Below are 15,561 nucleotides of genomic sequence, written 5' to 3' on the forward strand. Positions count from 1 at the left end.
ACTGTTGTTCCCGTAGCAACAACAGGAGGCTTGATAGGTCCATCGAGATAGGAGTAATGCGTTGACTGAGATTGACAGCGTTGATGCATCCTCCGGACGTATTGGATTGGCAGACGCATAGTAATAGCACCTGATAAGAAGCGTCAACTCCTCGAAATCGCTCAGGGTCACTTAGGAATAGTTTCGAGGCCTAATAGGTACACTAACAAGAAGAACCTGCAAAGTAAATCCACCTTCAACACATCCTTCAGATACCAGTGCTTATCGTAATGGATTATTTGTTTAAATAAAATTCTGATACGTTGTTCTAGGGTGTTGTTCGACAGCAGTTTTATTTCCCTTTTGTTTTTTTTTCTTTTCTTTTCATTTGATCTTGTTTCGGGCATGTCGGGTGTTCTTTTTTTGACATTTGTTTGTTTTTTGCCCTTATTGTTTTCGGGTTCTGTTTTTTTTTTCGGTTGTTTTCTTCAGTTGTTTCCTTCTCCTCTGTGTGAGTTAAAATCGTTTCTAAACCTATTCCTACGTTAATGTTACAAATTTCAGGTACCGTTCTCACATTTATCGTCGTTCGTCTTCCGTCCAGCAAATACAAGAGGACCTGCCCTCACCGCGGGTTCATGGTTGATCGTTTTGCAAATTTCTTTATATTGTTTTGCGTTGTTGGTAATGTTGGCTCTGCACCTTAATTCGGTTGACTTAGTTAGCGAAATATGTTGATTTAAAATGATTTTCACAGAATATGATTGATTTCTTTTGCGATTTTTCTCTTTTATCTTGTTCTGCTATCTGTTAATTAAGTGTTCCGGTGCCCTCGCTGCTGTTGTCTGCATTGTTTTTTCTTCGTTTCCCTGCTCTTGTTTTCTTATCACTCACTCATTATAGATATTGGTTGATTGTTACTTGATGTGGTGTATTTATGGGGTTGTGTTTTAGTTTTGTTTTTGCTAACAATTAAAAAAACAGAGTTTCCCTTCGGATCGTACCCCTTTTTTCAAACATTCTTCCTGTTAGTTCCTGACATTGTTCTTTTTCTTTGTCTCGATCAAACACGACCGCATGTATATGTGTTACACACGCACGCTTTCCCCTCGCTTTTCCCTTTGTACGACAATATGATTGGATGGTATTGTAAAAACTCGCGCTTCCATTTGCTACTTAACACCAATAGGAGTAGATTTAGAGTAAGAAAATCGCTCACTCAAAGGACATACCCCACCCACCACCACCGACGACGGTTTGGGTTGCCTTCGCTTCGTGTATGTCCCACACACACACACACCCGTTTTTGTACATTTGTTTCGACTTTTCACAGTAGCTCCACACACACACACACTTGTAAGATGGAAATTGTGAGATGTGTCTGTGTTCGATGTTATTGTTCTCTTTCAGTTCATTTCCTCTCTCTCGTTACGTGGGAATGAATTCGTATGCTACTGTTTTTCCTTCGTCCCTTTTTATGGCACAAGTCAAAGCTACTTAAAAACTGCTATCTTTAGTAGGTCAATCGGAGATCTTTATTGCTTTCCCCTAATGCTGCTCACTTTCTTCGCAAAACTAATCTGTAACTGAAGTCCTCGTATCAAGGATAATGAAGAAACCAAGGGTTTTTTTTTTTCTTGATGTCCCAGATGCGAACGAAGCTTTCCACCAATTTGGCGCGTAACAGACCCACACTCCCAAAATCAAACCAACTGAGATTTGAAGAAAAAAAAAAGTCACTCCCTAAATCACAGTTGGCGGGATTTACTGCCATCACCGCAAATACTCGTGAGCAGCCTCGGGTGAGAGGATCGACCTACGTTAAGGAAAAAATAGCTTTGATTTGTGAGGAATCTTCGAATTTCAGGTTTAGTTGGCGCGAATCGTTACTTGTTCGTGTATATGTGTCTGAAGTAATAACGGTACGGAAACTCACATTCATCACTGTCACCGATGGTTAGCCAACTCCTCACTTTTCTTACGTTAAGTCCGTAAAGTATATAAACCATTAAAAGACACTTTTGTAAACCGCGGATCTTGAAGAGGCGTAACATATCCGTTCCCAAATTTACACCTTGTCTCTCAACTGACTATCTATCGCCATTGGTCTAACATGAAGATGTCGGTCGGTAGATTAGGCCAGACAGAGGCCACAGCGTACGAACTCTGATGCTGCATGATAGTTGAATCAAATTAACGTTGGTCGAAAGAAAAACGTAAGCTGCTGATATAGAAACCTAACTAAGATCGCATCGGGTAACCGGACCATAAGCCGGAAACTACTATTGGAAGATTTTTTGACGGACTTTGATGAATTTGGATCCTTGCCGTCTCGACCCATGGTGGTATTTGCAATGCTCGTTTATAAACATAGTTTTGATTTTTCACCGATCTTTTCAGCGTCAAGAATTAACAGTTTCCTAATCCAAAAGAATGTATGTCCCTTTCCCTACACACGGCACACAAAATGTTACGGACATTTTCTCCACCCCTACTACTACTACCGCGCGCCTTGATTCCAGAGACATGTCTTCATTTCTTAATTGTCTTCGTGTAAAATGCAGGTACGTTGAAGTAATTGTTTGCTGTTGTTGTGTTGTCCTTTCTCCCTCCGCTATCTTCGTTATTCCATCGTGCGTAGTGGTGTTGTTTCAATGTAAATGTGTTTGTTACCATACTGAATTACCCAGACTGATACATCTCCTTGCATCGGCCAACCACACCCGGATAGGACACACCACTAAAAGCAACAGGAAGTCCTATCGTTCACGGGAAGTATCATGTAAGATCTCTTCGCACTAAAAATTTGCTCTTCTCCATGAAGCTACACCGCCCCGAGTCCCGAGATGTTAAGCTTCATCGTGACACAGCAATTGCTCTCAACCCTTCTTATTTTACAATCGTATCCCCCCCCCCCCCCCGACTAGCGCCCACAGCAAGCAGTGATGATGTTGCCCAGATTTGGTAGAAGATACCGTTTTCCCAATCGAAGATTCCTTTCTTAAACGTGCGCGCAACTCCACCTTGCGGAGTAGTTGGTAAGGCGACAAGCCACGTTTGAGCTGTTTAGGAAATGTATCTTCTCGACCACCGGGTTACATACACGAAAAAGAAAAAGATGGCACGCAGTCTAATACGGAGAGCGTTGTTGGAAGTACTTCGAGACGTCCAAGAATGTCTCCTCTGTTTTGTTTCATTTCTGTTCCATTTCTCTAACATTTAAAAGTAAAAAACCCATTCATACGTGTCACTCATTCGCACACCACTACACGTTCACTCTGCCCGATGGCCACACAACGCGCATTCAAAATCCATTCAACTCATCACCAACACACGTACAGAATTATCACCACTCATCCTTGAAAGTCCGTTCATACTTGGCCATCTGTCCTCCTGCATTCATCGCGCATCTACGATTAATCTAAATTAATTTCCTATTACGCCTTGTTTTACCCCACACCCCCTGATCTTAATCAGACAATTCTGCGCTTTGATCCTTCTCTCTGGTCGTTGATGTTGATAGCAAATTGATGAAGCATGTGTGTAAGAAGAAATGAATTTATTTCATCCTCTCGAAACTTCAAGAGAATCACCCATTTCTCCCCTCTTTGAGGGGGTGGTGTTTGAAAAATTGATCGCACAGCTACTCTTCTCGTCCCTATACCTCTGTGATATACCTGCTGTTCCCATTCTGATTCTTCGTTCGTTTCTCTCTCTCTTTCTCCCCTCAGCTGTAATCTTCGGGTATCCCTGATAAAGTTTACCTCTCGCACCACTACTCTACTCGTCGATTGTTGTTGCCTGACCCCATATTTCAATAACTCGCGACTGACGGGACAAAACTGCGCAAAGGGATTTGGTTGATATTGTTGTTGCCACACTTACAAACGCCCAACACCGGAAAGGGAGGCCCCACAGCATCTGCAGCGACAACTCCAGCGGAAACACGGTTTCGTGCGCTGGAAATCGTCTCAGTCGCTATTTCATTCACTGCCATTGTGTCCTCTTTACGTTAATCATTTCAACCAGATGTATGGTAGAACCGGGGCTTTACACTGTTTTCACCGTACCTATATGCTGCTCTTATCAAGTTACGTTGTTGCTAGCTATTCATATCAGAGCAAATCAATGCGTTAAAGGTAATTCATTGCCGCGTTCCGTACAATGGGTATGTGACTAGCCTTTTTTCCCATACATCATCAAGTCAATATAGTGGTGCAAGTAAAAGCTGTTCATATTCAATCAAATCCCCACCCCCGCTTCCAATTTTGCCCAGCAGCGAGAGCATTAAACAATGGTCTTCGACACACTGTCTCACACTGTCTCACCTGTTTCGCGCTTCTCTCGCCCATTTTTGTTCAGTTCCCTCCCCCCCCTATCGTACCATGAAAATGTTCATGGGTTGTGTGTATTAGTTTTGCAATAGCTCATCAGTCTATCCTTTCATTCCCTTTGTCTCGATATCCGTCCCTCTCCCCCCCTACTATATCTGTTTCTTCCGAACTTCTGTTCTTCACCAGTTGTGTTTAGTAATCGCTATATTAGCCTATTTAATATGTACAATATACGTTTTCCACCTGTTCCCATGCCTTGGCTTCGCACAATACCACATTGTATGCTTTCTGTTTTTGTCCAGTGCGCGCTTTCAAAACACTAGCGTACGAGCCTTCTTTGAAACTCAACATTTTTGCCAACGTTTAGATTTGCTTTAATGCTGTACTAGATAAACAAAAAAAAAACCAAGAAAGAAACGGATGTGTGGATTTTCTTCATTGTGGTCTGGAAGGGGATCAACGAAAAGCCGGACGTCCCCCCGACCGCAACCGTTGTATATCCTCAACCATCCTGCCGATCGTATGGTTCATTCCCGTTTTGCATGTATAAATCTCGTATCTCTCTCTATCTCTCTCTATCTCTCTCTCTCGACCATATCTTATAACTCAACCATTCCATCTGTAGAGAATAGATTCTGCTGCAGCGTGCTACGCAGTAGTACGCGCTGGCAGATAAGCTTTCCTACAGATTTTGTGTTTCCTCCATTCGCTCGTATAACACAATCGCACACATACATTCCCGAACCCTGGATGGAAATCGACACACAACAATCATGTTCAACATAGACCCCCCCTCTCCCGTGTCATGTGTTTCCCATGCCCGGCGGACATACGAACGGATACGACGAGCAAATCAAATGTAATTATCATAATACAAACAAAAAAAAGGTTCAAAACAAATGGAAGAAAGGTAATCTTCCCTCCACAAACTATTCTTCTACAGTGCTGCTCACCACCGTACACCGAGGGGGTATACACCACCGAATCCCAACATAATCTTATCAAACACAAATCATTTCCGATTACTTTTCCACATCTCTCTCTCTCTCGCTCTCTCTCTCTCGCTCTGTGTTTGTTTTGTTATGTATTCGATTTTCAACTAGCCCGTTACACATCAATGCATCTTCAAACGTGTAATCTTAACCGTCCACAAACTTCACGCTCTCTCTCTCTCTCTCTCTCTCTCTCTCTCTCTCTCTCATCACATGCTAAAATTCAAAAATCTTTTTACGCCCTGATCTTCCGCGCTTTTCCGTTGCTTCCGTGTTAATGTGCACCAAAAGTTCTTCTTTATGCGGTGGTGTGTGCACAAGACCTTCTAACTTTATCCTCAAAAATTAACCTTTCTCTCTCTTATCTGTTCTCTATTTCTTCCCTCTGATTCCTCCTGCTCTCTCTCTCTTTCCTGTGTGTTGTGTTTGCTGATAATGTATGATAATGAATAATATGATCTCGGGGTGCTGAATGCGGGTGTCGAAGAAGAGAGTAAGATGTTGTAATGTAGGCGGCGGGGGTAGGATTAATAGGATTATTGGGGCTTGGTGGGGAGTGTAATGCTTAAATCTGGACTGTCCTCTAACCCTCAACACACCTGGCTGGGAGAATGATCGATCGTGTGTATGCATACACATCTGCTACACATATTGTGCTGCGAATTCCTGCTATTCACAAATGCTATTTTTACGCCGAACATCGATAGAAAAGAGTCGATTCGTAAAAATTAGTACCGCAGTCGTTTGGAGTATGTGATTGCGCGAGCTACACACAGCATAACGACGAGATTGTCTACCGTGTCAACTCAAGCCGGTTTAACGCCAGAAGAGGTAGGGCCAACTGAACCTTCATTCGTGTTCGTTTTCCTCATTATCAGCGCTCCCATCATGTTTTCTTTTGCATCCCATGGAAGCATCGAGCCTGATTATCACACATGGCTCGAGCTTACGGTTGCGCGCAGAAGAAGAAGGTATAACAACACTCAGTTGAACCTTGCGCGCGTTCACTTGCTAGTGAACACACACATCTCGTTCTCTCGCACAAGCCGGCTCGAATCCGAAACAAGGCAAGAATCCATTTACCAGATGCCTTCCTTTCGTTGGGAGGGAAAAGATCATATCTTTGTTCCACGCCAACCAACACAGAAAACGGGCATCACCGAAAACAGGAAAAACTATCGCGCATCGCGGCCTAATGTTGAACAACGAACATATGCTAACAGGGGGGTTTGGTTTTCCTGTCTGGGTTTGCAAATTACTAAATGTTTTGGTTTGTGGTAGTAATATTGGTTGCGCGCAATGGATTTTATGACGTTACAGTTTAGATAATGTAAAATGTCCTCGTTATTTCATGTTCAAGGTGTACACATTCTGCACTGAGTGTGTGCTCTCTGCCTTGCCTGCCTGTTTTGCTCATCCAAAAATTTCCTCGGCTTTTCCTTTGTTTTGGCGCTGGTTGATGATGTTGCTGCTGCTGCTGCTGCTAATCAATAATGTACACACACTAATCCCATCCGCGCACCAACACAACTCTCTCTCTTCTCTCCCTTCTTATCAATTTTTACACCCTTATCCATATCCATCGTTGTGTCTCTTTCCTTCTGCCCCGCGCTATTCACACTCTCTATCACACTCCACCAGCCCCGCTCCCCGCAGCATTCCTTACTTATTTACTAACGTTTTGCTCCTCTTGCGCGCTGTTTGGATCATCCGGCCGCGGTACGTACAGTGCCGGATCGATCACCTTCGGGATGGGCTTAATTTCCGTGCCCAGCTCCTTCTCAATGCGGTGAAGATCGAAACGATCCTCGTAGGTGATTAGATTGATGGCGATACCTGCGATCATAACACAACAATTAAAATGCATTCCAGCAGCACTTGTACAACCCCCCCGTCAAAAAGCTTATAGAATATCCCGAGGCCAATACCCCGCGCCCTGATTGAATTAAAAGTATAAATATTGCAAAGGCGTACTTACCCAAATGTCCGAAACGTCCGGATCTACCGATTCTGTGCAGGTAGGTCTCTGCCATCTTGGGGAAATCAAAATTAATTACAACGTTCACAGCCTGTACGTCGATACCACGAGTGAAGAGATCGGAGCACACCAAATTCCGGCACAGACCCGATCGGAAGTCGTGGAACACACGGTTCCGGTGGGCCTGCTGCATACGGGCGTGGATGTAGTAGCAGCAGTAGCCCAGCTCGGTAATCTTTTTCGCGAGCAGTTCGACACGCTGCGTCGAATTGCAGAAGATGATCGACTGGTTGATCTGCAGCTTCGAGAAGAGCGTGTTCAGACAGTGCACCTTCTGGCGTTCCTGCACGAATGCGTAGTACTGCGTGACACCCTTCAGCGTCAGCTCCTCCATCAGATTGATCTCGTACGGATCGCGCAGATGCTTCTCCATAAAGTTCTTCACGCTCAGTGGGAATGTCGCGGAGAACAGCAGTATCTGGCGCTCCTTTGGCAATCTCATAATGACATGATCCAGCATGCCTTTAAAGTCCTGCGACAGCAGCTTATCCGCCTCGTCTAATACTAGCATCCGGCACTGGGACATGTTGGCCACCTCTTTGTCCATGAGATCGAGGATACGACCGGGCGTGGCAATGATCACTTGAACTGTGTATATGTTGGTCGGTGGTGACGAGCGCAAAGGAAAGTGACAGAAAAAGGGAAACACGGAATATTAGCCCGTGCTTGCAGAGACGTAGCATACACGCACACACACACACTCTCTCTACTGCAACGTATGCCCACAACACACACAGCAATCGAACAAATATGGCCGAAAAACCTACCTTTCTGATAAATTCTCATGATATCGTCCTTCAGGTTCGTTCCGCCGGTGGTCACCATGACGCGAATGTTCATGTGCTTCGCCAGCTCGATGCAGATCTGTGACGTCTGCAGGGCCAGCTCGCGCGTCGGCACTATGATCAGGGCCTGGATGTAATCCTTGGTCGGATCGACCTGCTCCAGTACAGGGATGCTGTACGCGCCCGTCTTGCCGGTACCGTTCTTCGCTCGCGCCAGTATGTCCTTACCGACCAGGGCGATCGGTATGGCCGCCTCTTGGATTGGGGAAGGTTTCTCCCAACCCTTCTCGAAGATGCCCATCAACAGTGGCCGTTTCAGGCAAAACTCCTCAAACTCGTTTCCTCGGGTATCAGTAACATCCTGCACAAAACAGGGAAAAGATGTTTCAATACAAACACTTTTTTTTGTGAGGGGAAATGGGAATCGAGCGACTACTCGAACTACTTACACTAGTCTTAACTCTAGTATCTTTGGGCGGTATTTTAAGTTTGGCCTTCCATCCCATGTCACCAACTTTGTTGTTCTCGCTGGAAGAGAAAGTACAGTATTAGTTTTCTGCTATTATACTAAACTCGCTAATAGCCAGTTTTCCTTCCATAAATCGCGATACACTTACCCTTTCTGGCTGAGATGATTATTCGAATTCAACGTTTCAGTCATCATGACGCTGATGATATAGGTTGATGTTAGCTCCGCTCTTTTTTGTTTCTCTCCCGCTTACTTTCGAAAACTATAGAAATTCGCCTATTTGTGCTCCAAAACCACAACACCACACACTTGGATTCTTCGCTCTATACAAATAAACTATTTACGGTGCGTGTTTGTTGGTAATTTCAGTTTAAAAAGGATAAACCAAAACCGAGTGACTTTCCTCCACTCTGCAGTACTACTAGCAGCAATGTTTTACGATTAAGTGTCCTCCACATTAACCACTAACTTGGTTGTTGGGGGTGGGGGGCTAGTTTTACGTGTAGTAAGATGAGTATTGGCGCGTATCTTTTCCTTTTCCTCTTTCGGTGCTGCAGAACGCGCTTGCTGTTTCACTCTCTTATGATTAGTTTTCACCTTGTACCTTGCTCTCCACACTTATGCTAACTCCACTACAAATCTAATATTCACAAATTTTGTTTTGTTTTAATCTTAATCACTGTGGTTCCGCGCCTTCGTGTTAGCTGCTAAGCAACGATATCATCTGCTTGCTTGCTCTCTTGTACCGTCTTCGCTTCCTCGCGGTCGCCACACCGGTGCAGCCGCCGCCGTCGATGCTAGGGATTCACAGCAAAGCGCCACACTAAATCGCTAGCTACGTTTGGACGTGCTTTCTTGTTCGGCGCTGTGTATGCGTGTTTGTGCACGACTTATTATGACCGTTGTTTTATCTAGCTCGTACTTGCAACCGGCAACCGGGTTCTCGCTTCGCCCTGCTCGTTTGAAACCAATCCTGTTCTGTGTTCACCTTCAGCACGGTACCGCCCTGCACACATGTAGCGCTTCTTAGTAACGTAATAAATTAGAAAAGTCTTGTATTCTCACCGTACTCACTAGCGCGCTGTAATGATTTGTTTTGTTCTTCGCTGGGAAGGGGTTTTTTCGTGGCCCGTTTTCACGTGGCGGGGTTCAACGTATTTGAAAGTTTGTTCGCTTATCCCCCACGCGCGCACGTAACTATTTACGACCACACACACTCACTTATTGTGACACGACTCCACTCGTAACCGTTGTTTTGTGTTCGAGGTGGAATCTGATTGGGTGTTTGTGTTATATTGTACAAAATTGCACAGTAAAATTAGTGACTTGGAATTCTCCTGCTCTAAAAGAATCGCGCCGTTCCGTCGCAGAAAACTATTCACCGAAAACTGGAAGAAATTGCACTCACACACAACACACCAAAGGAGCTAGCAGTCCTTTTGTTCGAGTTGCGACTTTGCGGAAGCTTCTTTGCCGGTAGCACCAGAATGTTAGACCAGATATTGGATTTCCTCTGTATTCTCTACTGCCCAAGAAGTGGTTTCGCGCACACACAGCCACACACGCACGCACACAACTCACGCTCGCTTTAAGCGGTAAGGTGGTGGTTTTTATTCCTTTGCTTGTCGCCGATCGCGCTTGTTTTTGCTTTCTTTTGCTCGATTCCGGATGCTTCCTCCTTATCCTTTACAGAAGGGACGTGAGTTTTCTTTTGCTAGAATTTTCACTTCATTCGCATTTACTGTGTTTGAGGTGTGAAGATAATTCGCTGCAAAGAAAGATAAGGAAAAGGATCACACATGGCACTACATTAGGTATTTGGTTCACTTGTTCCGTCGTGATACAGAGGAAATGCCTAGCAATTCATTGCATTTTTAATTACTTCCAATGCAACCCCTTCAAACTTTACCTAGCCGCACATGCCGCCACACATTACGACAATGTGGATGTTTTATTTAACCATCTTTTAACCGTAAAGGCACAAGAAATGCTTTCACTTTTGAAACCGCTACAGAGCAACGAGCGTATTCGGGTCGTCGTCTTTGGCGAAAATTTATTAGCAAATACCTCCCATAAGCTTGTCTTTACCTCAATAAAAAAGGAGAAAAGTGCAACGCTTATAGTATGGCGTACATTATGCCACCATTTTTCCCCATTTTTATTAATGGCAGATTCGATTTTGGCGAAACGTACGCGCGTTAGAATAGTGGCTCCGTGTGTGTGTGTGTGTGTGGGGATCGTCCACCATTGCAATGTTAGTTGTGCTGTGTCGCACCATTCCACATTACACGCAGCGTGAAAGCTTCGCCCGTTTCGCGTATCTATGCTCCCGCAGCAATCCGCAAAGGGAAGCACACACACCTTTTCGCTGCTGACCCACTATTTTGCTTCGAATCCGCGATTCGAATGTTTTATTTTCTTTGCCTCATCTACCTATCAATGTGTGTGAGAATGCGTGCTACGTACGCGCGACCGAACAAAGTCAGTCGTCACACACATACACAAGGGAGGTTGAGAAAGCAAACACAACCTCACATTTCAACAGCACTTTACGGTGAGCTCTTTGCTGCTCTCGTTATCTACAAGATAATTGATGTACATGGTGAAAACAGCCCATTCAATACATTTCTCATAACATAAAATAAAAAGATTTATATTAAAAGATTCCCTGCTTCGATTCTTCCCAACGCTCACTGCTTTGTTGTACCGCGTCAAAAAGTGAGGTTAGGCGTTCACCAAAATCTTCAACAGTGTGTTACCAAGCCAACATGGATGCTGGACTTTTTTTGCGAACCCATACATGACGACCGGACTCGCCAGTGTTGCTTTATCGACCAACCGAACTTGCGAGAGATGCCTTAAAAGCGAACATGTACCAGGAAGAGGTGGTATAAAAATGAACCATCACCACGTCACAGAAATCCTTCCTCCGCCTAGTCCCTCATAGTACCTCACTCTCTGCTACCTCTTTTTGGCATCCCTTCGATTCTGTTCGTCGTCAACGTTAAAGAACACGAAATTAGTCACAACTATACGAAGCTTCTAAGTACATTTAGTGCAGAAATTACGCGACCAGAACATGGAAAAACGAATGCTAAATGTCTTCCACTCGGAAGCTACAGCACCAAGCCACTCATCATACTCCGTCGTCCACCATTGTGAACTCTTGCTGCACAGAGGTAGCGGAACTTTCTCTTGGGTAACATACGATGAACCCTAGCCGTAAAAAAAAAACGAAAATTACCCTATTTCGGGTTCAACAATTCTACTACCATTATCAATAATCCCCACACCCGAAGGCCTACAAAACCCGTGTAGAGAAATATGACCTTCGCCGGTGACGACGAAAAGCCCTAAAAACCTCAGGCGTTACGTCGCACTTTGTCCAAAAACCCGTGCGCTTCTCTCGCACCAATATGACGGATACCATTTACAAAGCGAAGCCGAGAAGCAGCAGCAGCAGCACCCACTGCCGCCGCGCCGTATGAAGTCGTCCATTTTTTGTCGGACGAAAAAACGTGTTTTACGGTAAATTAGCATCTTTCACGTACGATAAACTGATTCTCCAGCTTTCCGGTTCCGATTATAGTTACCTTTCGTAAGATTCCGATTATTTAGCTCGGTAATAATTTTCGCTGGGAATATAATTTTTTTTCACTTGGAACTTTTTTCTCTCCTTTAGCTTCTTTCTCAATTCGCCATCAATTTCATACTGAGCTTGCTCGAGCAATTCTGTGCTCGAGGTTCGCAAGCTGCTCGAAAACGAGTGCTCGACTTTTTTCCCAACTGTCATTTTCGATCTTAAGCGGCGTCTACACGTGTACGGTCGAAACTGTCCAGTGTGATTTCGTGTGTTATAATTGTTTTTACAACTTTTTAAAATGTCTTTTTGTTGGTTTTATAGTGTTTTGAAGTATAGAGAATCCTAAAACGAAGATAAAATTATATTATGGTGTCGGTTTATCCAAATTATCATCGCGCCGGCTGGAGATTATTAATATTTCTTGTCATTCAAAAGACCATCCAATATCCCACTTTCCTGTCATTACGCAGTTGTAAACAAATTACCAACTTTTCTCATTCTTGCAGCCACGGCCACCATCATCATGGCAATTTTCAATAAAATTCAAATTGCAATCGGCTTCCTGTCCCTGCTCCATGCGGCATATTCTGCCGCCCAGCGTAAGTGTCCCTCTCCGGCTATCAGATACAAACATGCGTGCTGAATCTTCTATTTTTCAACCTCTTTGCAGACCGGTCATATCTTCGGATCACGGAACAGGAATTCACCCAGCTACCGATCGATGTAAGACAACTGGGCACCCCCTGCTCATATTTTATAAATTCTTCTAAACCTCGTGCTTTTATTCTATCTTTTTGCAAAACAGATAATATTTCAAGCTATCGCCAGCTTGATCTACATAATCTACAACATACTGCAAGTGGTGGGTGATTTCAAGGAAATTCGTGCCGCGGTCGATTTGCAGGCCAAATCGTGGGAAACTCTGGCAAACATTCCCTCGTTTTACACCTTCAATCATCGTGGTAAGGCGCTCTCTCCCGTGTACGAACAACCAAACCCCGAAGCATATGACCGTCCGTACACATCGGAGGCCTATCTGGATTAGCTTATTCCTTTGTGTAAATCAGAACAATTCTAAATAAATGAGCTCCACGTGTGGCAGAGAGTACATCGACGTGTACGATAACTAACTAAAAACCTCCGTTTTACTTGAATTTTATAGTTGCTCCTCTCATGTCATCGTTTTTATTGTATTGTCTTTACCATTTCCAAACAATTACCTACCTAATTAGTTACACACTAAAACCCGCGTTTTTTCGTTTCTCGGAAAACTGTTCCCACCTAAAAATCTCGGTACATGGCACACAAGGTTTGTAGCTGCTTAACCCGCAAATTGACGATCAATTTTCAATTGACTCAAATCCACCCTCCAACTTATTGCTTCCAGTCCCACGGTATGCATACCGTTCCGTCGGCCAGTACGGAGTAGTACGTCGTAATGGTAAGATTCAAATCGGCCAGCTCCAGCCCATCCTTCACTCCCTGTGCCAGCAATTTCTCCAAACACTCGATCATCCGATCCGGCGTCACGGAATCGTCCTTCGTAAGCGACAGCAACCGAAACTGTGCCACACAGCGTGCATGCAGATCGCGCTCGATGTGTTTTTGGCGATCGTATGAACTTTGCTTTTCGAGTGCCTCCGCCAGATGGTTGGTAAGAAAGTCTACCAGCAACGATCCGGGACAGGTGGCCGGAACGATCAACTGCCCGGTGGGACTAACCATCAGAGGGCCAGCTTCCGATTCGACCACCAGCTCAAACTGCGACAGATCCATCGGCCATGACTTGGGAAACTTTGATTTACCGAGATAATCCAACAGTGCGGTCGTTATTTTGCGCAGATGCGATGCGTACGCCATGGCTTGCGCTTTTGGCATAAACTTTCGCCGGCCGATGCGAATATTGCGAAGCACCTGCGACAACGCATACTCGTACGCAGGCAATTTGCTCAGGTAGCTATCGTGTTTGTCGATTGTCTTGATCAACTAAAGGAATGCAAAGATCGGGAAAATTTAGCATAACAAAAAACCACCAAACAGACTAACAATACATTTCAAACATACCTCCAACCAGTTTCGTTGAACATCGCCGGTAAATAGCATCACGTGCCCTTCAAGACTGACGCCCGTGAACGCGGCAAACACAAGCGTTCGATCCCTTAACCCATCCAACGCTCCCGGATGCAGTTCGGATAGCTTTTCCAGGCTCTTCAAGCAACCGCGAAAGTGTTCCACGTTCCAGCCACAATCGTAAATTATCTCCCGAAGTCCCAAGCGTTTCGTTACATCCTCCCGCAGCTTCTCAACCTCTTCCTGCAACTCCTGTACGGCTTTCGTACGTACCGCTGCCGTGACAACCTGCTTCCGAAGCCATTTCCTGTACCGAGTAGAAGGGAAAGCAGACGTATTATATAACTTGATCGCATTTTGAAAGCCAGCAAGCGGACACACACTTGAGCGTTTCGTTTTCGCGCACTTTCTTGATCCTAAACTGAAACAAATCGAACTCCTTCTCGAACGGAGAGCCATCTTCGTTGTCCGCGTCCTCTTCTTTGCCGAAATTGTACTCCGATCGTTTCCGGTAGTAAAACGACTGTTGATACTGCTGCTGAAAGCCTTCCTCGTGGTTGCTGGACGATGACGGTGTGCTATTTTTAGTTGCAGGCATCTTATCGACATACTCCGTCGATAGGTTACAGGATTCGAGTATTCTTCGCAGCACTAGCTTGGTATCGACCGTGCGCTCGAGCGGTACCTTCACGAGATTAAATGTGCCCCGATCTTGCGGTGCATTCGATGCCCGTATGTAGAATGGAAGCGTCCGGGGAGTCGACGGAAGCACTCGTTTCTGGCTGAGTAACGATTCCAGATGGGCACTGAGCAGCTTCAGTGAGTCTTCGTTCACCTGCCGTTGCTGTGGATAGCGACCAAACAGATCCGGGTGAACGGCAAAGTAAAAAGGTCGTAGCGCGGTCGCCACTTCCGACGAGCTGATCATCCGACGGAAAAGCAGCGTGCTCGGAACCGAATATCGGGACGTACTGAAATAAGCGATGCATTCCGATTGTAGGAAACTGCTTTGGGTGCTCCGTATAACGCAACAAAACATACCATTTTGTGATGAAAATGTACATTCCGAGCCGTTTTCCAACCTCCCGGAGCTGTGTATCCTGTTACGACGGAGAAACCCGTATTCCGCCAAAGTTTGTCAACAAATTTCTCACCGACTGACAGCTGATTGCTGCCAAGTACGCTGCAAAGCGTTTATATCCTCGTGTTCAGTGCTGCATTAACAGATGATTTGAAAATAAACCGTTACATTCAGTAGAGCTTCCACTAAAAGTCGATTTAAATCTCATTTCTTTCGTTTTAAGCTCGTGA

General features: G+C 44.8%; 3 protein-coding genes across 4 annotated transcripts; 1 reads left to right on the forward strand and 2 right to left on the reverse strand.

The window, feature by feature from the left end:
• Positions 1–445: 445 nt before the first annotated feature.
• Positions 446–12,325, reverse strand: LOC118513283 (ATP-dependent RNA helicase me31b). 2 transcript variants are annotated; one of them, XM_036058851.1, is made up of 7 exons: positions 12,191–12,325; positions 9,663–10,365; positions 8,746–9,603; positions 8,578–8,656; positions 8,111–8,489; positions 7,284–7,931; positions 446–7,141 (listed from the first exon to the last, which is right to left on the reverse strand). In XM_036058851.1, the coding sequence occupies exons 3-7, from the start codon at positions 8,790–8,792 to the stop codon at positions 6,972–6,974; spliced, it is 1,323 nt and encodes a 440-aa protein (XP_035914744.1). In that variant the 5' UTR covers positions 8,793–9,603; positions 9,663–10,365; positions 12,191–12,325; the 3' UTR covers positions 446–6,971. The 2 variants fall into 2 exon arrangements, with proteins under 2 accessions (XP_035914744.1, XP_035914743.1); XM_036058850.1 differs by having other exon boundaries at positions 8,746–10,365.
• A 295-nt stretch (positions 12,326–12,620) lies between these two features.
• On the forward strand, positions 12,621–13,317 carry LOC118513287 (membrane magnesium transporter 1). Its single transcript, XM_036058859.1, has 3 exons — positions 12,621–12,779; positions 12,851–12,903; positions 12,986–13,317. Exons 1-3 carry the CDS (start codon positions 12,704–12,706, stop codon positions 13,223–13,225), a joined length of 369 nt encoding a protein of 122 aa, XP_035914752.1. The 5' UTR covers positions 12,621–12,703; the 3' UTR covers positions 13,226–13,317.
• A 12-nt stretch (positions 13,318–13,329) lies between these two features.
• LOC118513280 (T-cell activation inhibitor, mitochondrial) lies at positions 13,330–15,425 on the reverse strand. The gene is made up of 4 exons (XM_036058846.1): positions 15,292–15,425; positions 14,634–15,221; positions 14,245–14,557; positions 13,330–14,166 (listed from the first exon to the last, which is right to left on the reverse strand). The coding sequence occupies exons 1-4, from the start codon at positions 15,312–15,314 to the stop codon at positions 13,555–13,557; spliced, it is 1,536 nt and encodes a 511-aa protein (XP_035914739.1). The 5' UTR covers positions 15,315–15,425; the 3' UTR covers positions 13,330–13,554.
• Between the last annotated feature and the right edge of the window lie 136 nt (positions 15,426–15,561).

This window comes from Anopheles stephensi, chromosome 3, assembly GCF_013141755.1.
Source record: "Anopheles stephensi strain Indian chromosome 3, UCI_ANSTEP_V1.0, whole genome shotgun sequence".
NCBI classification, from domain to species: Eukaryota; Metazoa; Arthropoda; class Insecta; order Diptera; family Culicidae; genus Anopheles; species Anopheles stephensi.

What these genes read in the sequence shown, in the direction of transcription:
- LOC118513283 (XM_036058851.1), bottom strand. Translation starts at nt 8,792, where the DNA reads ATGATGACTGAAACGTTGAATTCGAATAATCATCTCAGCCAGAAAGG. An exon ending in CATGAGAATTTATCAGAAAG is followed by an intron (nt 7,932 to 8,110) that starts GTAGGTTTTTCG and finishes ACATATACACAG; the next exon opens with TTCAAGTGATCATTGCCACG. An exon ending in CGGACGTTTCGGACATTTGG is followed by an intron (nt 7,142 to 7,283) that starts GTAAGTACGCCT and finishes TTATGATCGCAG; the next exon opens with GTATCGCCATCAATCTAATC.
- LOC118513287 (XM_036058859.1), top strand. Translation starts at nt 12,704, where the DNA reads ATGGCAATTTTCAATAAAATTCAAATTGCAATCGGCTTCCTGTCCCTG. An exon ending in GGCATATTCTGCCGCCCAGC is followed by an intron (nt 12,780 to 12,850) that starts GTAAGTGTCCCT and finishes ACCTCTTTGCAG; the next exon opens with ACCGGTCATATCTTCGGATC. An exon ending in TCACCCAGCTACCGATCGAT is followed by an intron (nt 12,904 to 12,985) that starts GTAAGACAACTG and finishes TTTGCAAAACAG; the next exon opens with ATAATATTTCAAGCTATCGC.
- LOC118513280 (XM_036058846.1), bottom strand. Translation starts at nt 15,314, where the DNA reads ATGTACATTTTCATCACAAAATG. An exon ending in TACATTTTCATCACAAAATG is followed by an intron (nt 15,222 to 15,291) that starts GTATGTTTTGTT and finishes CGCTTATTTCAG; the next exon opens with TACGTCCCGATATTCGGTTC. An exon ending in TTCAACGAAACTGGTTGGAG is followed by an intron (nt 14,167 to 14,244) that starts GTATGTTTGAAA and finishes GCATTCCTTTAG; the next exon opens with TTGATCAAGACAATCGACAA.